The following is a 26429-nucleotide window of genomic DNA, read 5'->3' as shown; positions in this document are numbered from 1 at the left end:
CATCTTTCCAAGTCTGGGAAAGAAAATCATCATGAATGCGAAAGATTATGTATAAAATTATTAGATGGATGAAATAAAAAATATTTTTTCCTTAAATCTCCACTCATTAGTATTTTGGATTCCCTCATTAAAGAATCAAATTTATTCATTCAACAAACATTTACTAACCACCTTACAAAGGAAAGGTAGTCTTTATCCTAAAACAGTGAAAAAAATTAAGAACACTTACAATTTAAAAACATTGTGTAAAGTGCTATGATAATACAGAATAAAGAGTAGGACCATCCAACTTAAGCTGAGGATGTGAGCCAAAGCATTAAAGCAGGTGATGGGGGAGGCGACTATAGGGAGAAGAAAATCAGAACGAATGGGGAGTAGAGGGAGCAGGGAAGCAAGCAAGCACCAAGTATCCAGGGAACCACACACACAGCTAAGCATCAAGAACATGAGAAGTGGTAGGGAATGAGCCTGGACAAATAAACAAGGGGCTAGACCAATAAAATTACATTTGATGTTAAAAGATTTGGGTTTTATCCCCTGAGGAGAACCACTGAAGGGACATGAAGCAGAGATGTGATTAAATCAAGGTTGAAAGGGTTAATCTGACAGCACTGTGAACAGATGGGAGAAGCTGTACTGGCAGTGAGGCTGGAAAACCCCTGCAGCCTGGCACTGTATCTGCCTGAAGGCAAGACTTTCCTAATTTGGCCAATGGTGCTACAGGGACTAAAAACAGACCTGAGGGGTCTGACATCAGAGGCAGAGACATCAGTTAGGAGGATCATCACAATTCAGGTTAAAAAATGAAGGCCTACGCTAGAAACCACAAACTCAAATTCCTTCAAGGGTCTTTCAAGGGAATACATGAATAAGCAAAGCCCTAGGTGAAAGCAATAAAGAGTGGTAGGAAGCAGTAATAAACAGAGTGCATAACCCTCCCATTTAAAACAAACAAACAAACAAAAACACTGTGTTGCTCAAATAAAACAAGTCCGCTCAAGATGTTGGCCCTAGAACTACAAATCTGCTAAAGTACAGACATTTTTTAGGGCTAGAATATAAAGAACACAGAAGAAATTGGATATGAGGAATGAGGGAATAAAGTATTTTAAAAATAGCTTGATTCCTTAATTCTATAACTGAATGGATTAATTTAAAGAGTGCCACCATTTAAAAGCTGTGAGCATATGTAGAGCCCCTTGCCTTGGCAGCTATCATTATAAATGTATGTTCCAGGAGTGCCTGGGTGACTCAGTTGGTTGGGTGACCGACTTCGGCTCGGGTCATGACCTCACAGTTTGTGAGTTCCAGCCCAGCGTAGGGCTCTGTGCTGACAGCTCAGAGCCTGGAACCTGCTTGGGATTCTGTGTCTCCCTCTCTGTCTGCCCCTCCCCTGATCACATTCTGTGTCTCTCAATAATAAATAAATGTTAAAAAAAAAAAAATTTAAATGTATGTTCCAGTACCTGAAGCCATGCTTAATATTTGGAACAGGAGTGTTTTTTTAGAATATACAGCTTATGCTAAACTAATATTACCTACGTTTCATCAATACTCTTGAAAACTGGTGGAAAGGAAGATGGGAAGCAACAAATACAAGATTTACGGTAATAGAGAAATATAAGTTATTAAAAAAAGTATTCACCTCAGTTTCAGATTTCATCTGCTGCCATATCAACTGATAAGTTTCGAATCGAAGCTTACTGTCCTCAGACTCATTTTTCCCTTTATTAAAATAGTCCTCTAAAAACACAGAAAGAAATAGGTCAGTTTCTTTTTTATATAATAAAAGTTAGAAAATCTGTGTGCAGGGGTACCTGAGTGCCTCAGTTGGTTGAGCATCTGACTCTTGATTTAGGCTCAGGTCATGATCTCATGGTTCGTGGGGTTGAATCCCACATCAGGCTCTGTGTTGAAGGTATGGAGCCTGCTTGAGATTCTCTCTCTCTCCATCTCTGACCCTCCCCTGCTCTCTCTCTCAAAAATAAACATTTAAAGAAGAAAGTCACACAGTAGGGGATGGGGCTGAATTTTTTAATCTGTATCAAAAATATATGTATTTGGAGATAGGTGACATTCAATATCCTTTATATTTAATTTTATTTATCTCATATTTTTACTATAGTAAGTGTATCTATAAGATTAAAAGTATATTTTACTTTTAGATTGTATTTCTATCACCTTTGAATTGCTAACAGTATTTAATGGATTTGGTTTGATTTAATATTAATATATTTTTTACTATTTTCTCTTATTCTACAGCCTTGTATGCTTTGCTTCGTATATTTGCCTTGAACTCTCCTTTGTAAAATGACTCTTAATACTATGATTCTTGTTCTTTTATTCAATTGACATAGTTTAGCCCAGCCTTTTACTTAGTCTGTCTGTATTACTTTATATGCTTTTTGAACGTTTTCCTCCAAATGGTTAGCCATTTATCAAAACACCATTTATCAAAATACCAGTGTTTTAAACTATGAGCCACATTAAGGAATACATTTTATCATATGCCTGTTGGCCATCTGGATGTCTTCTTTAGAGAAGTGTCTATTCATGTTTTCTGCCCATTTCTTCACTGGATTATTTGTTTTTAGGGTGTGGAGTTTGGTGAGTTCTTTATAGATTTTGGATACTAGCCCTTTGTCCGATATGTCATTTGCAAATATCTTTTCCCATTCCGTTGGTTGCCTTTTAATTTTGTTGGTTGTTTCCTTTGCAGTGCAGAAGCTTTTTATCTTCATGAGGTCCCAAGAGTTCATTTTTGCTTTTAATTCCCTTGCCTTTGGAGACGTGGCAAATAAGAAATTGCTGCGGCTGAGGTCAGGGAGGTTTTTTCCTGCTTTCTCCTCTAGGGTTTTGATGGTTTCCTGTCTCACATTCAGGTCCTTTATCCATTTTGAGTTTATTTTTGTGAATGGTGTAAGAAAGCAGTCTAATTTCATTCTTCTGCATGTTGCTGTCCAGTTCTCCCAGCACCATTTGTTAAAGAGACTGTCTTTTTTCCATTGGATATTCTTCCCTGCTTTGTCCAAGATGAGTTGGCCATACTTTTGTGGGTCCAATTCTGGAGTTCTCTATTCCATTGGTCTATGTGTCTGTTTTTGTGCCAATACCATGCTGTCTTGATGATTACAGCTTTGTAATAGAGGCTAAAGTCTGGGATTCTGATGCCTCCCGCTTTGGTCTTCTTCTTCAAAATTACTTTGGCTATTCGGGGTCTTTTGTGGTTCCATACAAATTTTAGGACTGCTTGTTCTAGCTTCGAGAAGAATGCTGGTGCAATTTTGATGGGGATTGCATTGAATGTGTAGCTAGCTTTGGGCAGTATTGACATTTTAACAATATTTATTCTTCCAATCCATGAGCATGGAATGTTTTTCCATTTCTTTATATCTTCTTAAATTTCCTTCACAATGAAAAGATGCTCAATGTCACTCCTTATCAGGGAAATACAAATCAAAACCACTCAGATACCACCTCACGCCAGTCAGAGTGGCCAAAATGAACAAATCAGGAGACTATAGATGCTGGCGAGGATGTGGAGAAATGGGAACTCTGTTGCACTGTTGGTGGGAATGCAAACTGGTGCAGCTGCTCTGGAAAACAGTGTGGAGGTTCCTCAAAAATTAAAAATAGATCTACCCTATGACCCAGCAATAGCACTGCTAGGAATTTACCCAAGGGATACAGGAATGCTGATGCATAGGGGCACTTGTACCCCAATGTTTATAGCAGCACTTTCAACAATAGACAAATTATGGAAAGAGCCTAAATGAATGGATAAAGAAATTGTGGTTTATATACACAATGGAATACTACGTGGCAATGAGAAAGAATGATATATGGCCTTTTGTAGCAACGTGGATGGAACTGGAGAGCGTGATGCTAAGTGAAATAAGTCATACAGAGAAAGACAGATACCATATGTTTTCACTCTTCTGTGGATCCTGAGAAACTTAACAGAAGACCATGGGAGAGGGGAAGGAAAAAAAAATTTAGAGAGGGAGGGAGCCAAATCATAAGACTCTTAAAAACTGAGAACAATCTGAGGGTTGATGGGGGGTAGGAGGGAGGGGAGGGTGGGTGATGGGTATTGAGGAGGGCACCTGTTGGGATGAGCACTGGGTGTTGTATGAAACCAATTTAACAATAAATTTCATAATAAATAAATAAATTTTATATCATAATCCAACACACATTTAACAGAAACAAAAACAAAAGACCCACAAAACAATTCTTGTCATGTGACAGTGAATGTTTTCTTTTCTATTCTATTTTTTAAAACCATTACGACTAAGTTGATTTCATGACTCGCACTTGGATTTTAACCTTCAGTTTGAAAATGTTCACTTATTAAATAATCTATCCTTTTTCCCACTAATTTGAGATGGCTTTATTATCTAAATACTTACAAATGCACTTGTAACTATATTTTAACTTTTTCTTTTGTTCTACTGAATCCACGTTTATTCCCACAGCTGTACTGAACTGTTTTAATGACTGGCGCTTTGCAGCATGCTCACATATGGAGTATTACTCCATGGAGTATTACTCCAGGTCTTCCTCCTACCACCACCAAACATTATCATTCTTCTTCAAAATATTTTAACCCATTCTTTCAAATAAACTTTGCTATTGCTCAAAAATAACTAAAATGACATTGTGATTTGATTAAATAAAATCTGGAGATTGATTTGGGAAGAAATGATATGAAGTTGTTAAAAAATTCACATCCAAAACACTACAGAAATCTTCCTTTGAACAAATTATTTTACATTCTTTGTAGTTTTCTACTTTCCTTCATATTTCTTGTTGTTTACTGTTAGTACTTTATTGTAACAACTAGAACTTTTATAGTATTCAATAATAATGTGAAAATACATATTTTGTTCCTGACTTTACTGAGATGCCACTAGCATTCTACCATCAAGTTCTGGTAGTTTGGAATAGAGATTCTCTTTTATGTTAAGGAACTTTCCTTCTGTTCATAGCTCACTCAGAGTTCTTAGCAAATGTTTTTTGAATTTATCAAAAGTCTTTAGAATATACTGAAGTCATTACATGGTAAAATGATAGACAAGGTTATAGTATAAAAATGCAAACAAGATAAGGCAAGGAAATACACTATTACTAAGAGACAAAGCAGAACAACAGGGTAGCCTTAGAACAGAAGTCATTTTACTTTGATAATGAGTAAATCCATATAAAATGTTAAAGTGGCAAATCAAGACAATAATTTTTTATGTGCTGAATAACATGGCATCGAAATACTTACAAAAACAGTTAGAAATTGGGAAACAGCAGCAGCAGGACAATTTAACCTGTTATTTCTCTCATTTATAGAACAGGAAGGTAAAAAATAAATCAGCATTGAGAAGACCTAAAGAATGTAAACTATTACTGTTGACAGGTTCCCACCTGCTCCTACGCACAATGCTCTACTTCAGTGTGAACTTCCACAGTGTCAGTGTCAGTGTCAGTGCCCCCACAGGTTTCAGTCCCTCTCTCTCCCTTTCTCTCTCCTTCTTTTTTTTTTTTTTTTAATTTTTTTTTTTTAACGTTTATTTATTTTTGAGACAGAGAGAGACAGAGCATGAACGGGGGAGGGTCAGAGAGAGGGAGACACAGAATCTGAAACAGGCTCCAGGCTCTGAGCTGTCAGCACAGAGCCCGATGCGGGGCTCGAACTCACGGACCGTGAGATCATGACCTGAGCCGAAGTCGGCCGCTTAACCGACTGAGCCACCCAGGAGCCCCTTTCTCTCTCCTTCTTGCCCTGTCGTTTTCTAGGATACACAGTCATCCACAGAATACAGAGGAGAGGAAGAGTTACCAGTCCTCTCTTAGGTACACATCCAAGTGTCTTCAAGTCAGTGGACAGATGGGGGACAAAATGTAGGGCATCTTCCTACTTCTTCAGGCAATCTGTTTCAAGAATTGAAGCCAGTGAAGGCAAGTGCTAAAATCTAGATATGTTTTCCTCATTCCTGCACCATCTGTCTTATAATCAGGGTCAATTCCTTTAAGATTCTCATATCGAAATACTATCTATTGGTTTCAGATCAGTAGAATGAAAAAAAAAAAAACTAAGCAAAGTTTAATTATACAATTATATATATTAGGTTTACTAATACTAAAAACTTTAAATCTTAATTATAGCTGAAATTCAACAGAAAAAGTTCTAAGCAAAAATTCACTTCATATGAGAGGCAGTACCAAGCAATGGTTAGACCAGGGGCTCAGGAATCAGACAGCTTAGGTTCAAATCTCAGCTCTGCCATTTATTAGCACTATCACTGAGAAAGTTCTTTCTATGTCTAAGTATCCTCATATATTTTCATGGAGATAATCATAATACATTTCTCATAGTTTGCTGAGAGAATTGAAAGTAACACATATAGGGCCTAGAAAAATCTAGCATATAATAAAAACTCAATAAATGCCAGCAATTTTGTTATGATGACATTGCTGATATTATCAGATGTCATTTTATTTTCTATTTTCTTCATAGATAATGGGAAACAACTTGAATTTTCTCTGAAAATGAACTATTTCGAGTTTAGCAATCTCCAATATTAAGGAAATGTGTTCATTAAGTCAACCACTTACAAATTAAAAAAAATTATAATGTAGCTTTTGTTTGTTCACTATTTCCAAGTCTATCACTGTCACTTTTTATTTTGGGGGTGGGACAAGGAATACGGCAGTTTCATGTTCCTTTGACACTAAGTTTAAGAGGGTATAGAACTTGAGATCACTGTTTATTCTGTTAATGAGAAACTAGGTTCTTATTATAAGTCATACCTACCCTCTGTCCCCCTCAATATGGACGATTATTTTATTATTTGCTCCTTGAGCACAGGTAAGAGTACCTAGCTTGTCTCAAACTAAAGGAGTAACTAACACCCTAAGGTTTGCATCATGTGATGACTTAGAAAAATCCTTTTCAATAAATACAAGTTATTTATTTTCTTAGTCAAACAGTGGTACAGTTGTTTTTCCTTTTTTAATTCAAAACGAGTACACAAATATGCTTAATGACACATAATTTTTCCATCAGAATTAATCTTCACAGTACTGAAGACTGAGTGTAAATAATTAGCTTGTGAGGAGCTTTAAAAAATATATATCAATACCTAGGTAACATTCCCAGAGATTCTGATTCAATTGGTCTGAGATGGGGTCTGGGCATTAGTATCTTTAAAAAGTTTCCCAAGTTGAAATCTAAGTAAAATCAATGGATTATACCAATGTTAAGTTTCCTGGTTATGATATTTTACCAGTTACCCAAAATGTTACCACTGGAGATTTACTGGGTAAAGGGCACAAGGAAATTCTCTATACTTTCTTGCAACTGCACAGGAATCTACAATTATTTCCAAAAAAACCTTGAAACAATTTTTTTTTTAAGTTCCCTGGGTGATTCCAATCTGCAGCCACAATTGAAAACCAGTACGATAAACACTTTCTGACATTAATATCATGGTTTGTTTGAAAAAGTCAATTCTTCCTAACATGATCACCACACAGATATCTGGAGATAAATTAAGAAAGATAGTATTTTTTTAATCTGAATTTTATTGAGGAATAATTTACAATAATAAAACATGCCCATTTTAACAGTCTAGTATGTCCTAATAAAAGTATACACTCATATAACTGCTCCCTCAATCTAGAAAACATTTCCATCAGTCCAAAAAGTATTTCTGGCTCTTTTGCATTCAATTTCCCCTAACGTACCCCAGGAAATCACTGAGATTTTTAAGACAATCTCTCTTTTTTTTAAATCCATCTGCGTTAGTCTCTTTTATTTTATTTTATAATTATATATAGATAAATAGATAGGTAACTTTTTTTTTTTTTTAAAGTAAGCTCTGTGCCCAATGTGGGATTTGAACGCACTACTCAGAGATCAAGAGTTGCATACTCTATTGTCTGAGTCAGCCAGGCTCCCCTAAGACAATCTCTTTTGAAGAATGGGGACATATCCTTTGAAGGAAATTTACTTTCCAATTTGCCTTTGAAGTCCATTGTCTATTGGACTTCAAGTGTATTGGAGTCCCTTTTAGATTGAAACCCTGGGAGGTACCTTATCCCTTTGACTATAACTGCTACATCAGGAAGGTAAGTAAAGTCAAACTTAAGACAAGAAAACTACTAAATTCAATTAGGGTTAGGTTAGTTCAAAACTTAGGGGAGGAAAACTAGCCAATTCAATATTAAGACATCTTACCTACTGGCACAGAGATCTTTCTCTTCTTGAAGTTTGGCTTAAACACAAAACAACCCTATTAAAAAAAAAGTAAAAAAGAAAAAAAGTATAAAGTCAAAGTAGCCAAGGAGCAGATAAATCTGATTAACCAAGTATTTTGTGGATAAGCAGAATTTTAAAAAAGTATTTCTTTAAAGTACTAAGAAATCATCTCTCTTCTATCTGAATTAGAACAGGAAAATTCTTGAAAAATAAAGGGACTATCCATTTCTTTCTCCTCCTTCCCATGGGATGCTCATCTTTGATTTTGCTCTTAGAAACCTGATCTAAGAGACAAAATAAAAGCTGATGAAATTTAAACCCAAAAAGTTTCCATTTTTATAAAACTTAGAGAACATTAATAGCATACATTAAAATTAAGGTAAAAAATAGTGACGCTGTCTCATTTCAGAAGAAATATTTATTATTTAATTAAATTTCAAGGATCCATAACCTTGACAGGAAATAGAAAATTTTGGCTATTGTTTCACCTTATACATCTTTCTTCATCTGATAAAACTCTTATTCATCTGCTCTGGGAAAACTTCCCTAGTTCTCTAGTTAGAATTATTCCTTTCCCTAAGAGCTCAGAATACTTGAATGCCTTTATTTTGCTTTGTTTTAAATCCCTTTCACTGTGTATCATATTTATGGTTCTGTCTCACCAAGTAGTTTATTGAATGCCTTCAGAGCATAGACTGCATTTAACTCATAATTGTTTCCTCAGTATCTAGGGTAGTGTTAGCATATACATTAGGCAATCAATATATGTAATGAATGCTGGCCAAGTAATTTTCCTTGTAATTTCCTAGTTACATTTAGTATCATGTTATTACTTGACTAGTGATATACAGCCCCCAAGCTACTGGTTCTGCGTTTATTCTACCAATCTTAAAGCCACACACCATGTAAGAGCTTCTTGAAGACTGCCATTTTTGTGGTGCCTGAGTGGCTTAGTTGGTTGAGCATTCTGCTCCTGATTTTGACTAGGTCATGATCTCATGGTTCCTGGGATCTAGCTTGGAATTCTTTCTCTTCCTGCCCACCCCCCACTCATACTTGCACTCTCTCAAACAAAATAAACTTAAGAAAAAAAAGACTGCCATTTTTATGGAAAATGAAAGACAAGATTAAAAAAATACACCTAGAAAAAATCCTCTCAGGATAGTGCTAAAGAGAGCTGTGCAAATATAAAGTGGCCATTTGGGTTACAGGATCCAAAATAAGAACAGTGCCTTTTTTTTATTCTATTTAAAAAAATTTTTTTAATGTGTATTTATTTTTGAGAGAAACAGAGTGTGAGCGGGGGAGGTGCACAGAGAGAGGGAGACACAGAATCCAAAGCAGGCTCCAGGCTCTGAGCTGTCAGCACATAGACCGATGTGGGGTTCGATTCGAACCGTGAGATCATGACCTGAGCCTAAGTCGGACCACTTAACCGACTGGGGCAGCCAGGTGCTCCAAGAACTGTGCTTAACACTCTTATATCTGAAACTACTGAAATACACATATTTATAAAAATCATGTAGTACCACAACAACCTTGTCATTGCCTCCTTTCTACATCCAACTGTAATTCAATAAAAGAAAAGGAACTATGAAGGAGTGAGATATGACAAGTGCCTGGAATGGATCTTAATGTATGGCAGCGGTAGTAATATGGTTAACAGCTTTGAACTGCTGAACAAGTAAGTGATGGTATTTGAGACAGAAGTCATCTAGGAGGAGAGCTAACAGGTAGAAAATATAACAAGGAAAGAGAAGTTTACATAGGTTTAAAAAAAAAAAAAGCTAGCAGTTACACGAGCTCCTAAAATAGTCCTTAAGATTCTTATTTATGCAAAGTCCCTTTCATAATCATCTCAATACAAGCATTTCTGTAATAATGCCGTAAATGCTTTCCTGAAAAAGAAAAAAAAACTCACAATTCTGCAAGATATACAAAAATAAGAGGTTTATGCAATGTAAAGGATTAGGGGGCAAACCATGCAAAACCTATGGAAATATATAACCAGGGCATAACAAAAACAGTACCAATCCTAATAAAAAATACTAGTGTAAGAGAACTTCAAATACCTCCATTTTGACCTCAAACATTCTAATTGATTAAGTGCTTCTTTCCAGCTCATCTCTTAACTCCGGCAAAACATCCTGTGGGCACAACATCCCTTAATGGGAATCAAAACTAACACCTTAAGCAGTAAGGACTGGCCTGAGCCAGCAAGACTCCATCCACGATTGATTCCAAGACATCTATCAATCTGATCTTTACCGCCCACCTGTGCGAACCCACTGACCTTTGTCCCACATTTTCCTTATATAAACCTGGAAAGCATTTTTAGCACTTTGGACACAGTCTTTGAGACTCTAGTCTGTCTTCTCACTGTTGGCTTCACTGAGATAAATTTCCTTGTTTCACTCCCACTCGTTTCTCTGACTTTGGTTTTGTCAGCAGCGAGTGCCAGAACGTGGTCTGTTTGAGACCCCTAGAGCCAGCTGGTCTTGCACTCCAGCACCCTGATTACACTAGCACAGTTAAAGCTCTACTGCCATTTGCACCAGGCATCAAAGTCAATCTTCTGTAAACTTAAGCTCTGAAGTTAAGGGCTTAAAGTTCCCCTTTGATATAGTCTCTAAAGGCACTCCTTCTCATAATTCTAGCTTCATTTTAATCAAAATTAAAAATAAGACCCATGGTAAAGCCTTCTAATCTACTGTTTTAACATAGGGAGAAATGTATTTGCAGTGTTTTCACCTACATTCTCGACTTTATCACAGCTTAACTTCAGGGGCTTCTGGGTGAACTCATTACTAAAGGTCTTACTTTACTTGGGTATAGAACAGTGCTGTACAACAGGATTTTTAGTAAGGAAGGAGAAATATCATGTCTCTGCACTAAAATGGGAGTCACCACCACATGTGGTTACTGAACACTTGAAATGTAGCTAGTGAGACTGAAGAAATGTATTTCTAATTTTATTTAATTTTACTGTATTCTAATTAAAACTGAAATAACCACTGGCTATTGTGGCTACTGGCTATTATATTAGACAATGGAACTCTAGGGTTTATCTTCTTACCAACCACATTATCATGTTTTCTTGCAATCCCTGACCATTGAGGCAGCCCATACAAGGTCTATATGATCTCCTCTGACACACATACACACCTACACTACTTTTTTATTCTCATTTTTCATAACGCTACCTCCTGATTATACTGATTTTTCCATTCCTTAAATAGATCACTTTATTTCTATCTTCTGGGCCAAAGAACATGTCATTCTCTTTGCTGTTAAGTCTCCCTGCCCCCAATCCTTTGCCTAACTTCTACTTATTTTTCAGGGCTCAGCTAAAATGTCACTTTCTCCAAAAGGCCTTCTCTGACCCTGGGCAATTTGCTAACTTATCACAATTTGTTATCATCAGTTTATCTGTGTTTAATATTTTTCCTGAGTGAAGGCATTGAGTCTATTTTGTTTACACTCTATCTCGGTACCTAACGGAGTGCTTAGCGCATAACAAATATTTCTGAGAAAGAAAAAAAGTAAAGAAGACTGGGGCACATCCTCGGGGAATTCGACCTCCACAAACCAAAGCTTACAAAATCCTCCCAGCCACAATACTAAGGCAGATCGGTGTTTTCGCTGCCCAAGCAAAGTTGACCTCAACTGCACTTGGAGCACGGACGCCTCAGCTCAGCCTGCCACTCCCTCCGCTCCAGCCGGTACATCGAAGCCTACGTAACCTCTGCTGTATGCCTTCTTCAAATGGGAATGCAGCGACCGCTGTGTCTAGTGGGCGTCCGCTGCCCCCGCCCTCCCCACGTACCTTGGACACCGAAGAAGTGGCCATGGTCCCACCGGCCCGCGGGATTCCAGCAGCACTCGGGATTTCCCGCGCTCCCTCGCGGCGGCAGGGCAGAGGTTAGTGGCCGGCCACGCGGCTTCTTGATTGGCTGGCAGAATCCTCCAGGGCGGGCTTCCGGCGCGCGTAGGCGGGGCGTTCAGAGAAGGGAGGGGCGAGGATCCGGGCCAGGCAGCTGGGGCGTGCTTCTTGGAGGTGGCCATGGCGTGTGGCTTCCGCAGGTCCATCGCCTATCAGGTACGGACCCGAATATTGGTAGAAGGAGGGCCCTAGCGGAACCCCCACCCCGCAGCCCCTTCACCGCTGCGGGTCATCCCTCAGAGAGAGGGTGGATTCCACGGATACCCCGTTTCTGCCGTCTTCTCTTTCCTCTCTGGAACTGCTCGAGTTGCGGAGGCCAACCCGGTTCAGGGTCGGCCATGCAGCCCAAATAGGTTTCTCAGGGTGAAAAGTAAACCTTGGAAAGCACAAATTGCTTCCCTCACTCCATTCTACCCCACAGCATTGTATGCTTTACCCGAGTGGAAAGTCACTGGGCCGTGATTAGACCTTTTAGAAATTAGTGTTGCTTACACTTAGTGAAATGGATAATGCATCTGAATTTTTATTCGAAAGGATCTAATTTAAAAACGGATCATTTGTCTTACAGTCACTTTGGCCACTTGTCCTAGCATTACTTTTGGTAACTCCAAAGATAACGTGAGGTGCTGTTTTTGATTCGGAGTCCTATATGTGAACAGCTCTGTAATAAGGAATAAAACAGTTCATTAAATTTCATCAAAAATAATTTTTAAAACTCATCGTCCCGTTTTGGAATTTTGCAACGCAACTTCCTATTGTCTTGACAAATCAATTTCCTTTTTATTAATGGACGTAATAGTGGACGTATTTTGCCTGATACGTAATTTCCCTTAGTTCATTTTTATAGTATTTCTGGACTTTTGTGGGAAAATTCCTTTGCCTTGCCTTCATACTTGTAAATGTACTGCCCTGTCCAATGCTGGTTTCTCAGACACCACCTATCCTTCTGATAGGACAAATCTGAGTTTATGACTTACTGGGATAAGAAAGAACACCTCAGCAGAGTTTTTGTTAGTGCCTGGGAAGGAAAGCAGCACCAGATTTTTCTTGAGAATTTGAAGTATGGTTTAAGGCTGGTCTTTCAGTGGCAGAGGGTGAGAGGGCGAAGGAGTGGAGGAGATAGATGCTTGATTAGGATTGGACACTGATTTAACCATTTTAAGATTGATAGAAGGAAAGGAGTGCAAGGAGTCTTAGGGCATAAACTATTGGTGCTTTCTCCTGAAGAATTGATCGTTTTTTTCAAGAAGTTCCTGTAATGAATAATCAAGCTATTTGGGCAAGAGTCTCCTAGAATAGTAAAAAGTTATGCTAATGAAGACAAAGAATAAAGTCATTCTAATGTAGACAGTAGCCTATATTCAGGGTAGGTAGTTTTGGACCTCAGTGGCCAAGTTGTGTTTGGGGGCGGGTGGAGGGGGGTGGGGCTGTAAGATGATTTCCGTTCTCAGTGGTCACAGTAGTGCCATGACCAGAAACCTTTTGTGTTTAGTTTTGCAAAGGCTGTATTCTTCCTTGTAAAGAAGGCAAGTTGGAGAAGCAGAAACTGATACCTATTGAATGTGTATTTGTGCTAATTACTTTGTGTTCACATTCAAGCCCCATGATGACCCTATGACATAGAAGTATTAACCATATACAGTTTAACAAACAGATACAGAGAGATTAAAAACCTACCCATAGCCAGTCCACATAGTTAATAAATTGAAGAGTTGGTTTTTGAACAGAGATCTAATTTCAAAATCAGCCCTTTACTATATACTGTGGTAGTTCTTTTATGAAGACAAGAAGCACAATCTGATCATTAAACAGAATCTCATAGATTCGTATGGCAGCATAAACTAAGCAAATACATATTTCTTCAAATATGGAGTCATTGAAGGATGATCTGAAGGATTAAATAAAAATATGTGCAATACATATCTTTATGAATGAGGGTCCTTTGACAGTTTAGGAATGAAGGAATGTATTACAGGAAATGGCACGTTCATTCAGCAAATTTTGATTAATGAATCTACATTTTTCTAAGCACTATCATCATTCCCAAGGCTGAAAGTGCATAGAATATGATTTCTGCCCTGGCATGGCTCCAGACTAATTTGGTGAAACACATGTATAAGAGCTAATTGTAGTTTGTAACCAGTGTATTCAAAGCATGTGTGAAGTGCTAAGGGAATATGGAGAAGACAGCTTCCAAATGTCTGGGAATGCTTTGTGGAAAAGTAATGTTGGGGCTCAGTCCTGAAAGGAGGATGGGTAGGAGTGTACCAAGTCAATAGGGTGAGAACTTGGAGAGTGGTAGGAAATTCCAAGAACATCATGTGTGTAGACAACAGACACATGGAGAGCATGGTATATTCTTGGAACTACAAGATTTGCATATGACTGAAATTTAGAGTATGCCTCTTACGGCCTCACTTCTGCAAGTCCTTTGGACTCTGCCTTCAAAATAATATCTTGAATCCACCCACTCTTATATCCCTATTGCCCTTCCCTTCCCAAATCAAGCTACTTACAACAACATTCTGATAGGTCTGTTTCCACACTTGCTGTCCCTCAAATCCATCCTCCTTATACCAAGAAAAGTGACTTCTCAAATGTAAATCAAATCACATCACTTACCTAATTAAAACTGTGTTGCTTAAACTCTACCGGAATCATAACATCTTTCTTTCCAACCTCAGTTCATACCACTCTATTCTTCCTTTCTATAGGATTCTAGCCACACAGTTTGTTTTTCTAACAAAGCAAGGCCTTTCCATTACCATTGCGTAGATTATTCCCTGTGCCTAAAGGAAATGATTTTATTGTGCAAGATCAGAGTTTCACAAAACAATACTTACCTTATAAAGTGTGTGCATTCTTTTCTATACTGCATTTTTCAGAAAGTCCTGCTTGGGATTGATTCCCAACCGACAACCTATAGTTTGAAAAGTGTGTCCTCCAGTTGCTCTCTGTCTCAGACCCTTGTTTGCTTCCATCATAACACTTGCAAGAGTTAATAATTATTTCATTAGCTAATTAATTCTTAGGGAATTAGTTGTTTTACTTGTTTTGGTGTATGCTTTCTCTATAAGCTTCATGAAGACAGCATGTTTGATTCACTATTTCCCTAGCACCAACAAAGTGCCTAAAACAGAAGATGTTTAATAAATATTTAAAGAGTAAGTAGCTGTTGGTGATGTAATATAAGGTTTGCAGCTTCACCAAATGAGTTCATAATTTCAAAGCTGTGAGATAACATGGTAAAACTGGAAGGGATTAAAATTGTAGTCCTTCCATTTGTGTGACTGACTTACTCTTGGCAGGTTCATTAACTTATAAAATGATGGTATTGATTCCAAGTTTACAGGATTGTTGCAAAGATTAATGATGATGAAGACAATAATAACTGCCATTTGTGAAATATCTCACTTGTACCATGCAGTGTTTTTGCTGAACTTTATGGGGCTGTTGATAAGATCTAAGGACATAAATGTTAACGGAAGGTGTATAGTGTCAAGAACTGTGAAGGGTTTGGGATTTTACCCTATTTTACCACAGTTCATTGATGGTGGCAGAAAACATGAGATCCCTTGGTGAAAAAAGGATTTTATTATTCACAGCAATGGTAGTGGTCAGAGTATCAACATTTGCTTGTATCGGTTCCCCAGACACCTCTTCTTCCACAGGGCAATGTGAGGAAGGTCAGATGATACCTGCACAGGTAGTGTGCCGTGTTACATAGGAGAGGAGCCCCGAGACTTTTAGAATGGGCAGTAGGCATGTTCCCCTTTGCTCTGCAGTGGGACACTCTGTGTTACAGATCTGTTTGCTGTACATATATCTTTGAAAAGATTTTATGCCATGTTTACAAGACACAGAGAAACCTAGAAGTTTACAAGACACAGAGAAAACCTAGAAGATTTTGTCTCCCATCACTTAGGACTGTGGTATGCACACAAAGTGTACAGTACTTGATATTGTGATCTTTTAATCTTTTCAGTCATCCTATTTGTATCATCTCCATTTTATAGAGGAGGACACTGAAACTCTGGAAGATAAAAGAATAAAGTTACAGAGCAGCGAAATTGTAGAGTTGAACTACAAACCCAGCTTTTTGACTGAAAGCTCTAGTTCTTTATATTCTATAAAATAGCCTGTGTAAAATTGTCAGTACTATATCTGTCTCAGAAACATAATGGCAGAGTATAGATTTGTTTCCCTTTCTCTTTTCACTTAGGTTTTGACGTTAAGTTTAAAGTAAATCCAGCTGGTTCATTTTTTTTTTTTTTTTACTTTTAATTCTGAATGTCAAAATTAAAGAAAAGTTATGATAATAGTGCAAAAAACTCCATATACTCTTTATCCAGATTCACCAGTTATTAACATTTTGCTGAATGACTGAATTGTTTAGATGTGTATTTCTCTCCTAACACGTACTTCTAACGGGCCCGCCAGCGTTCCATTCTGCTTAAAACTACAAGTTATTCAAGAGTTGTGCTAAATTTCTTTCATTATAGATAGTCGGTAATAACTTGCCTTCCCGATCTTTTGGGAAGTTCTCTTCTGTACCCTGAAGTTTCAGTTGTTACCAGGTTTGCTGCCAGTTTGAGTCAGTTAATCCAGACCTGTACCTGAAGAAAGTCTGTACAAATATGGGCATGCTTGTGCATTGGCTCCTGCTGGCAAATGTACATACCTGGCCTGGTTGTTTTTGAGAGTCAGAAGTAAGGAATAACCAGGGGTAATTGACACAGTTTAAGTAATTTAAGATCTGGAAGAGTGATTGATAACATTTTAAGAATTTTGAGACTCGTGGCCTATAGACTGTTACATGGATAAAAATGCAGAGCTAATTTTCCTAAGAAATATCAGTTCTGCTACCTGTATGCTAAAGCATAAGGATCTCTTTTTCATTAGCAAAATTAGAGTTTTTATGAAATTATCAGAGATTTCGATCTTGAATCTGGTAAATTTAATTTCTAATTGAATTTAGAACCTGTCTAGAACCAGAATGATAGGAATTTTTTTTTTTTTTTTTTTGGCTTTGTGTTCAGTACTTGGGTACTGGGGGTAGGAATCCTGTGTGTCTGAGGGAAAAGGAATGGTTGAGAACTGCCCACAAGCTCCTTAATTAACGTGCTTTCTCATACTGGATACCCTTGTAGTCAAAGATTATATTAAAATCTCTGATGCTATATTGCCAAATCTAAGACTTAGAATTGTACCTGGTACGTTGTTGGCACTCGATACATATTGGCCATTATATTACACATTAGAATCTGATCTTAAGTTCCCAAGCCAGATCTGGCATATGTGGATTTTCACTTTTGTACTCTCTTAAATGTTCCCTGCTTTCAACCTCAGGTTTTCTCCTTATTCATTTGGGTTATTTAGTTTACTTCTCAAGGAATGTGTTTAATATTTTGTGGATTTTATTTCTCTATTAAAATTTTGAGCTTTATTGTTGTGGTCTTATTATCCTCCTTGAGTAATTTTTAGTATATTTTATTCTGTAGAAGTTTTTTCTTTCATCATCCTGAGGTCTCAAGTAGGTAATTATCAATAGGCCCTTGTTTTACCTGCGGTAGTCCTAGATGAAGCCCAATGCCAGGAAAACACCTTTATCTGAAGGGGAAAGAAGAAAGGAAATGTATAAGGAAACCCATAGGCAACATTCTCATGAGAGAAAACATTAAATCCAAGTTCAGAGACAGTTAAAATCTTATGATATCCTGAATAATTGTAGACTTATGGGAATGTAGGTGAATTAAAAACCATGCTCTCTGACATTCGACCACTTGACAGTGCTTCTTAATTTTTCTTTCTTTCTTTTTTTTTTTTTGTGCCCCACCCATTTGAAAGATGTTCCTCTCATTAAAAACACTCACTAGCCTTGGCACTGATTGGTAATGTGAGGAGAGACTGCTGGTACCTTCCTAAGCAGCAGTTCTCAAGCCTAGTTTATAGACTGGAATCACCTGAGAAGCATAAATTACTTAAGCCCAAGGGCACCTGGGTGGCTCAGTAGGTTGAGCATCCGACTGCGGCTTAAGTCATGATCTCACAGTTCTTGGGTTTGAGCCCTGCAGCAGGCTCTCTGCTGTCAGTGCCGAGCCCACTTCACTTCCTCTGTCCACTCACTCTATACCTCTCTCTCTCTCTCTCTCTCTCTCTCTCTGAAAAATAAATAAATATTTTTTTAAAAAAATACTTAAGCCCAGGCCCATTGGTCTGGGGTGAGGTGGGGGACTTAAAGTTCTAAAAATCATCAGGTGATTCTGATGTTCCTCCAGGCTTGATAACTACTAACTCGGAAAGACCAGGAAACCTAAAGGTATAGTGCGGTGTGGTTGCCACACTTTACTGCATATTAGAATAGACCAGAGAACTTTTTACATCCTGTTCCCCAGGTCATACCAGCATATTTGGCTGTGGGAGCCAGGGATCAGTGTGTTCTAAAGATTTGTGAGTCATTCCAATGTGGACTGTGCAACAAAATGTGGGAACCATAGTTACAATGATTAAGAACATTGACCATGGAAGACACATGGGTTTAAATCTACCCTCTCCTTTGACAGGTATGTAAGTTCTCTGCCCCTTCTGTAAAATCTGGAAAATTATTTACTTTATAGTCTTGTCATTAGGATTCAGTGAATTCAAACAGTGTTTAGTATTGTACATAGTGTTTAGATTATGTTTGGTACATTGTATACATTCAATAAATGTTTATCATTATTACATTCTGTCCTCAGAATTCTGAGGTTAGGGTATTTTGAATCCCTCCTCACACCACTACAATCCCAGAGCCTTTATAAAGGGGAACTAATTTTGGGGCGCCTGTGTGGCTCAGTCGCTTAAGCGTCCGACTTCGGCTCGGGTCATGATCTCACGGTTCGTGGGTTCGACCCTGCATCAGGCTCTGCGCTGACAGCTCAGAGCCTGTAGCCTGCTTCTGATTCTGTGTGTGTGTGTGTGTGTGTGTGTCTCTCTCTCCCTCTCTGTCTCTCTCTGCCCCTCCCTTGCTCACGCTCTGTCCCTCAAAAATAAATAGTCAAAAAAAAATTAAAAAATAAAGGGGAACTAATTTTATCCATTATTCTAGGTGAAAGTTTTAGCCCCACATGAAGTTAGATAACCAGAAAGCCACATATCTGAACCATATGGCTTCATTTCCAAAAGGAATCTTTTTAACAGTACTTTTATATAAAGTTGTGTTTTGGTAAAGAAAAAAAATCTCATTTTTGCAAAAATAATGTGTGGTCATTGTAAAGAATTAAGCAATACAAAAAGGTGCAAACAATTAAAAGGAAAACCTCCTCCATAAGTAATCAGTATCAACATTGGTTGAACTTTATTTTAGATACATTCCTTGGAGGATATACACACAGAAAAAAAGGAAGACTATATATGCTTTTTTACAAAAATTGGGCTGTATTGTAATGGGCTTTTGAGGGTTTTTTTAAATTTTGTGATAGAAAATGTCCAACTACGAACTGCATAATAGTATTATGATTCCCCGTAACCAAAATGCTGTTTTTAAGTTGAAAATACTAAACAGTTTTGCTTGTGCTTAAAGAAAAAGAAACCAAAATGTAACTCAAAGAATTATTGCTATATTTCCTAAGTGAGTCCTCTACTTTATGAAAAGAGATTTTGAAAAACATTACAATTCGGAGTCTTTTTAAAAATTTTGATGCTTCAAATTTAGATAGTATCAACCCTTGCCATTAAGAAATAAGGACATTAGCACTTTTCTGGTTGGTATAACTTTCCTCTACCTTTCCTAATTTGTTTGGGTAACTTTCTCAAAGTGTGTAGCACTTACTGTCTATTAGCCATATCTGCACAACTTGCTTCCTATTCATTTTACATTGAATTGGATAAGATGCTTCCTTCCAATCCTCTTACCAAGGTATGGCTTAATTGGCTGGATTTTGTTGTAAGCAGATCTTCCAGAAGGGTTCATGGTGCCTTTTTTTTTTTTAATTTGTTGTTTTAAAGAAATTTTGACTTCTCAAATAAAATAACCCTAGAAATATATAGAGGAGGTTTATATCATTAGAAAATTAGCATGTTTAGAAATAAGATCAAAAATCTTCATTTTAGAAATAAAGCAATAACATCAGATTCATTAGTTCTGATTTTGAATTTAATCCAATGTTATTTTAAAACATGAATTTTCATATGTTGGCAATTCAGATTAAAAACAACTGAGCAGGTGAAACAAACATATCGGTTTACAACTTCTCTTGTGGGTGAATCTAGTTGTGTATAATATCATTACTAAATTATTTACTTTAACAAAGATCATGGTCTTTGTGGTTAGATAATATGACTACAAAGTACAGTACATTTATTTCATCCCTGGAGTTTTCTTGATTGGGTGCTTTATTTTTGAAATTTTGTAACTTAAGCAGAATGTGTTTTCAGTGTTGAATTTTCCCTATTATGCTTTCCTGACCTAGTAATTTATATTGATCTATAGATTCAGTTTTTCTTTTTTTAATAAAATATTTCATCATGGAGAAAAATATAGTTGATAGGTACCCACCACTCAACTTAAAAAGTAAACTATTACAAATACTATTAAATCTTCTGGGTACCTATCCCTGGCCAAAAACTCTTTCCTCACATGTAAGATTTTGTGTTTATTATATCTGTGCATGTCACTTTCTACCTATGGATGTATCCCTAAATAGTATATTTTTGCAAGTTATTACATTTAATGTAAGTGGTAATTGTGAGAATTACATGAGATGATTCGTTTTCAGAAACACCAAATAAAATTGTTCTGTCTAGTTAACAGTAGGTTTATAACCTACTGGAAATATGTACCAGCCACCCCCCCCCACCCCCACCCAGAGGAGTCCCAAACCCATGGACACTTCACTTCCTGGTTGTTCTTAACCCTCTCCATTTCATGGGCTTATTTTTTATGGGCTTTGCAGCGAGCATGCACCAAAGAACTGGCGTCTCTGCATCACCTCAAGAAATGTACATTTATTCCAGTCAGACTACTTTTTGCCTTACATGGGCATAGGCGACTTCCAGGTAAGGCTGTAACCTCTGTAGTACTCAACCAAAGAGGAACCAGGGTAGAAGATAAATTGTCTGCTGTAACTGCCCCAAGTGTGCCTGTCCATCAGACACTGCTCTTGCAAGAAAATTGATTACAAGCCTCACTTCACTGTGCTCCAAGTCTCCCCATCCCTCCTTTGATTGGGTCAGTGGGCTCATTTCTCACAGTAATCAAACTGTAATCATCCTTCTGCAACTTGGGTTTTTTGTTTCTTAGCCTCAATTTCTTAAAAAAGATATATCTGTAATAATGCATGGAGAGGTCTAGTTCTTTCATTTTACTGCTTGGTGTCATTGTAGTAATATACCACAATTTAGATTTAGCTCCTCATTTCAGGGAAATTGTCCATTTTATTGAGTATTCTGCCTTATCTCCTGTCACTTTGGTCACACCTTGCTTGGCTCCAGCTGCCACTTATGTGACTGGTTTCACATCTGCCTCCAATCACTTATTTCTAGCAGCACCTCATCTAGTCTAATAGCCTCCTGGTTCCAGCCTATGCCCAGCTCAAGTGTGGCAGAGTTAACACCCTCAAAGACAGCCCTCACGGGAGCCTGGGTGGCTCAGTCAGTTAAGTGTCTGACTTCGGCACAGGTCACAATCTCATGTGGTTTGTGAGTTCGAGTCCCCCACATTGGGGGACTGTCAGCACAGAGCCTGCTTCAGATCCTCTGTTTCCCTCTGCCTCTTGCCCACTTGTGCACGCTTGCACTCTCTCTCCTAAAAATAAATATACATTAAGAAAAAAAAAGCAGCCCTCAATCAATGGGGAATGGAAACTCCTGCTTCCTATTTTTGGATAGCCAATTTTGGTAGATACTGTGTGTGCTTTTTGGGAGGTGCTATGGAAATTCAGCCCTTATTGCCTGTAGCAGTGACCTTGACAGCAGTCTTTAACTTTTTCTCCTTCCTTCTCACTCTTCTCAATCTGCCCTCAGGAGTCACCTCCCAAATAAACTACCTGCATATAGTTCTTTTCTCAGGCCTTGCTTTTGTGAGAGTCAAGATATATATCTATGAATATTTCTTATTTTTCATGGGTTTTGTTGATTTCATCTCTGTAGTTTCTGATGAGAGAAACCCAAGTTAGGAACCCTGCTACACAAGACTGCTCCATTCTGCTTCAGACTCTTGCATCTTTCCTTAGCTATCAGTTTTTGAAGACTGTGACTTTGGGTTTTATTTCTCTATCCTTATGTTGCTGGAGTGCTAGAGAACCATTGTACTTATTTTCCTGTCTTCTTCTTTGCTGCTCTTTTGTGTTTTTGGGACACCAATTATCCTAAGGTTGGATTATCTTATACAAATTTTATTTATTGTCCTCTAATTGCTTTCATTTGTGTTTTTTAAAATCTGTATTCTCTAATTATCGGCCTTCTGTGTCTTTCTTTTAATTATGACTCTTCCTTTGTGTTTCTTAATTGTATAATAAAAATGATTATCAATTTGTATTTAATTTTTAGATTCCCTTTTTATCTTTTTTTGTCTTAAAAATCTTTATTGTGTTCACAAATCTTGAAGACTTTGGATGAATGTTTTGTATTCATTCGGTTATTTTTTTTTTTTTTTAATTTTTTAATTTTTGAGAGAGGGAGAGCATGGACAGGGAGGGAGACAGAGACAGACAATCTGAAGCAGGCTCCAGGCTCCCAAGCTGTCTGCACAGAGCCTGATGCAGGGCTCAGACTCACAAATCATGAGATCAAGACCTGAGCCAAAGTCAGACTTTTAACCGACTGAGTGACCCAGGTGCCCCTAAACAAGAGTTCTTTGACCATCTAGCCTTCCGTCTCCTCCCTCCCCATCTCTTTGAGTCTGCCTGTTTGTTTTACCTACTTTTCATCTTGATCATGCTTGACAGCTCTGCCCACACTTTGTTTGTTCCTGCATTGTATGGGTGACTTCATTCTCCATGTGAGATTTTTTTCTTGGCTCGCCTTGCTTTTATGATTACAAAAAAATATAAACTCTAGGGATTTCCATTCTGTCTCTCTGGTAGGTAGGTCATGGTGACTTGGATACATTACTCATGAACTCTGACTTGGCATATTAAATTTTTGCTGGCTTGCTCTAATATTTTTTTCATCTTCCTATAAAAGTTCCTCCTCTGATTCTTACTGCCCATACAAAATCATATTAGGATCTGCTCAGGGCACATGGGTGGCTCAATTGGTTAAGCGTTCGACTCTTGATTTCAGCTCAGGTCATGATCTCACGGTGGCACGGAGCCTGCTTGAGAGTCTCCTTTTCTCCCTTTGCCACCCCACCTGCTAACACTTGCATGCTTACACACGTTCTCTCCCTCCCTCCTTCCCTCCTTCCCTCTCTCTGTGTGTGTGTGTGTGTGTGTGTGTGTGTGTCTGTCTCTCAAGAAAAAAAGAATCTGCTCCATTTAATTGGGGAATATATTGTTTCCATTGGGAGAAAACTTTAGTGTGCTGCTCTAGAATCTTCACTTCTGAAAAGTACTGGAATTCACTTCTCTGTTTTACTCTTTCTCTCCCACAGCTCTGTAGCATCTTCCTCTGGTCATATAAATAATATGTCAAATAAAATAATGAATTTATTTTTTTTCTCTCCAGATTGAGGTATTAATGAGAATTGTTAATTCAAGTTAGGAGCCTTGCCAAACAAGGCTGCTTCATTCCTTTTCAAAATCTGCTGTTTCTTTTCTTGGCTGTCACTTTCGAAGTTTCTAACTTTGGGCAGTGCCTATCCTGTATATTTGTTGCTGAAGAACCAACAGTCTACCCTTTTTATTAGCTACCATCCTTTCTTTCTCCTCTCCATTCTTCCATCCTTTTCATTTTAATTTGATAATGGGTGGGACGTGGGAGATTATGTAAAGAAGGCTTCCTTCCACTACTTCATCCCAGGGTCTTTCTTTAGGTTTTTTGTTTTGTTTTTAATTATGGGAAAACCTATACAATATAAAATTTACCATTTTAAGTATTTTTAAATGTGCAGTCCAGTGGAATTAAGTACATTCACACTGTTGTGCAACCATAACCATCAACCTTTTCCAGAACTCTTCATTTGTAAAACTGAAACTCTGTGCCCATTGTAAACAGTGATTCCCCATATTTCTCCCTTTCCCTCAATCTCTTTATTTTGGCTTTTTAATTTACATCCTATAATAATGTTTTTGTGCCTCTGTAAAACTGCTATTGAAGGTATTTTCTATTTCGGTATTTATATCTTCATGTGACTATAACTTGGTCTTAGAATTTACTTTTAGGAAAAGTTTGTTGCCAGGTAGTACTGTACTGTGTAGTTAGATTCTTTTTTACTGGAAACAAAGTTTTTTGTGTTTTTCATTTAAATGTAAACATTGTATTACCTAAGTTCACAACTTATTTGTCAGATGAAATCCTTTAAAATTCACCTTTGTAACTAAGTTTTTTGTTTTTTGTTTAGCCAGCAGACTTTAGTTGTACTTAAGATAGAAAATCTAGGGGCACCTGGGTGGTTCAGTTGGTTAAGCATCTGACTTCAGCTCAGGTCATGATCTCACGGTTTGTGGGTTCGAGCCCCACATCAGGCGCTAAGCTGACATCTCAGAGCCTGGAGCCTTCTTCAGATTCTCTGTCTCCCTCTTTCTCTGCTCCTCCCTGCTCGGTCTTTCTCTCAAAAGTAAACAAACATTAAAAAAATAAAAAAATACCATTTATTTATTATTTTTAAAAAGTTTAATAATTTTTGTGAGAGGAAATGCAGGAAGGGCAGAGAGAGGGGGACAGAGGATCTGAAGCAGACTCTGCTGATAATGATGACGTTTGGGATGATGGTGGGGAGCCTGGAGCTGATGGCCAAGGAAGAATTCTTGAAGATGTCTTTGGTGCAAAAAGGTGATTTTATTAAAGTGTAGGGACAGGACCCATGGGCAGGAAGAGCTGCACTGGGATTGTGAGGGGTAACTCATTATATACCTTCAGGTCGGGAGGGGGTCAGGGATAGAGTAAGTCTCTAAGGTATTTTGGAAGCAAGGTTTCCAGGACCTTCAGGGAGTAGCGGTTGCTAGGGAAACACCATTTTTTACTGTTTAATAAAACCTCAGTCTTGAGACTCTTGAGATGCATATCAGGGGGCCATAAACTGGAGTGTGATTGCCAGCATATATCTTGGGGCAGTTGAGATAAAGGAAGCTGACTTAACAGGATTCTGGAGGTTGGGATAATGTTAAGCTAAGGTTCTGTTTTGCCCCTAGCAAAGGGTCATCATCGAGGCAGCTGAGCTCCTAGAGGGAGGTCACTCTGTCAGTTTCAATGACTTCTCAGTGGGTTGTATGCAGTAAGGGAATATAATGTTTCATTTGCCTTAGTTTCCCACATTACCATGGCAAGCACTTAAACCTCTTTCCTTAGTTCTTGGGTAGCCAGGAGTGTCCGAGGAATATCACACATATTCCACCTGGGGGAGGAGGGGTCTGCCAGCCTATATATTTTTTTTTTTAATTTTTTTTTAGTGTTTATTTTTGAGACAGAGCATGAATGGGGGAGGGGCAGAGAGAGAGGGAGACACAGAATCGGAAGCAGGCTCCGAGCCATCAGCCCAGAGCCCGATGTGGTGCTCGAACTCAAGAACCGTGAGATCGTGACCTGAGCTGAAGTCGGGCGCTCAACCGACTGAGCCACCCAGGCGCCCCTTTAATTTTTTTTTTTTTTAACGTTTATTTTGAGACAGAGACAGAGCGTGAACGGGGGAGGGTCAGAGAGAGAGGGAGACACAGAATCTGAAACAGGCTCCAGGCTCTGAGCAGTCAGCACAGAGCCCGACGCGGGGCTCGAACTCACGGACAGTGAGATCGTGACCTGAGCCAAGTCGGACACTTAACCAACTGAGCTATCCAGGTACACCAATACCATTTATTTTTAAATTTACAAATACAAAATTTATCCTTTTTGGTAACAGTTTCTTTTGCTACTTTAAACCTCAACCCCTGGCAACCACTGATCTATCCGTTCATCATTCTTACAGTTTTGGATTTTCCAGAATGTCAAGTAAGTAAATCATACACCATCTAGCCTTTTAAGTCTGGTTTTTGTCACTTAGCATAGTACATTTGAGACTCGTTTAAGTTGTCAAGTATCTGAATATTCTTTTTATTGATAAGCAGTATTCCACTGAATATGGTACAAATCTAATAACCATCTTTCTCTGTTCTTTTT

General features: G+C 38.0%; 2 protein-coding genes across 6 annotated transcripts in view; one reads left to right on the top strand and one right to left on the bottom strand.

Moving 5' to 3' along the window:
- Nucleotides 1-12186, bottom strand: part of ORC3 (origin recognition complex subunit 3) — a 61864-nt gene extending 49678 nt beyond the window's left edge. For 3 of the 4 annotated variants that reach the window (XM_060616136.2, XM_060616134.2, XM_060616135.2), the window contains exons 1-3: nt 12081-12186; nt 8234-8288; nt 1646-1743 (exon numbers count right to left, since the gene is read on the bottom strand). In XM_060616136.2, the coding sequence (XP_060472119.1) occupies nt 1646-1743; nt 8234-8288; nt 12081-12104 (177 nt within the window). In that variant the 5' untranslated portion in view covers nt 12105-12186. The remainder of the gene's footprint in view (nt 1-1645; nt 1744-8233; nt 8289-12080) is intronic. The other variant, XM_060616138.2, reaches the window with a different exon arrangement.
- A 56-nt stretch (nt 12187-12242) lies between these two features.
- The window catches only part of RARS2 (arginyl-tRNA synthetase 2, mitochondrial), an 82950-nt gene continuing 68763 nt past the window's right edge, over nt 12243-26429 (top strand). For both annotated transcript variants that reach the window (XM_060616139.3, XM_060616141.3), the window contains exon 1: nt 12243-12353. In XM_060616139.3, coding sequence (XP_060472122.1) covers nt 12318-12353 — 36 coding nt within the window. In that variant the 5' untranslated portion in view covers nt 12243-12317. The remainder of the gene's footprint in view (nt 12354-26429) is intronic.

The sequence above is a fragment of the Panthera onca genome, chromosome B2, assembly GCF_046562875.1.
Source record: "Panthera onca isolate mPanOnc1 chromosome B2, mPanOnc1 haplotype 2, whole genome shotgun sequence".
Classification (NCBI taxonomy): domain Eukaryota; kingdom Metazoa; phylum Chordata; class Mammalia; order Carnivora; family Felidae; genus Panthera; species Panthera onca.
Note: the sequence above shows the minus strand (reverse complement) of the source record. Positions and strands in the feature narration are given on the sequence as shown.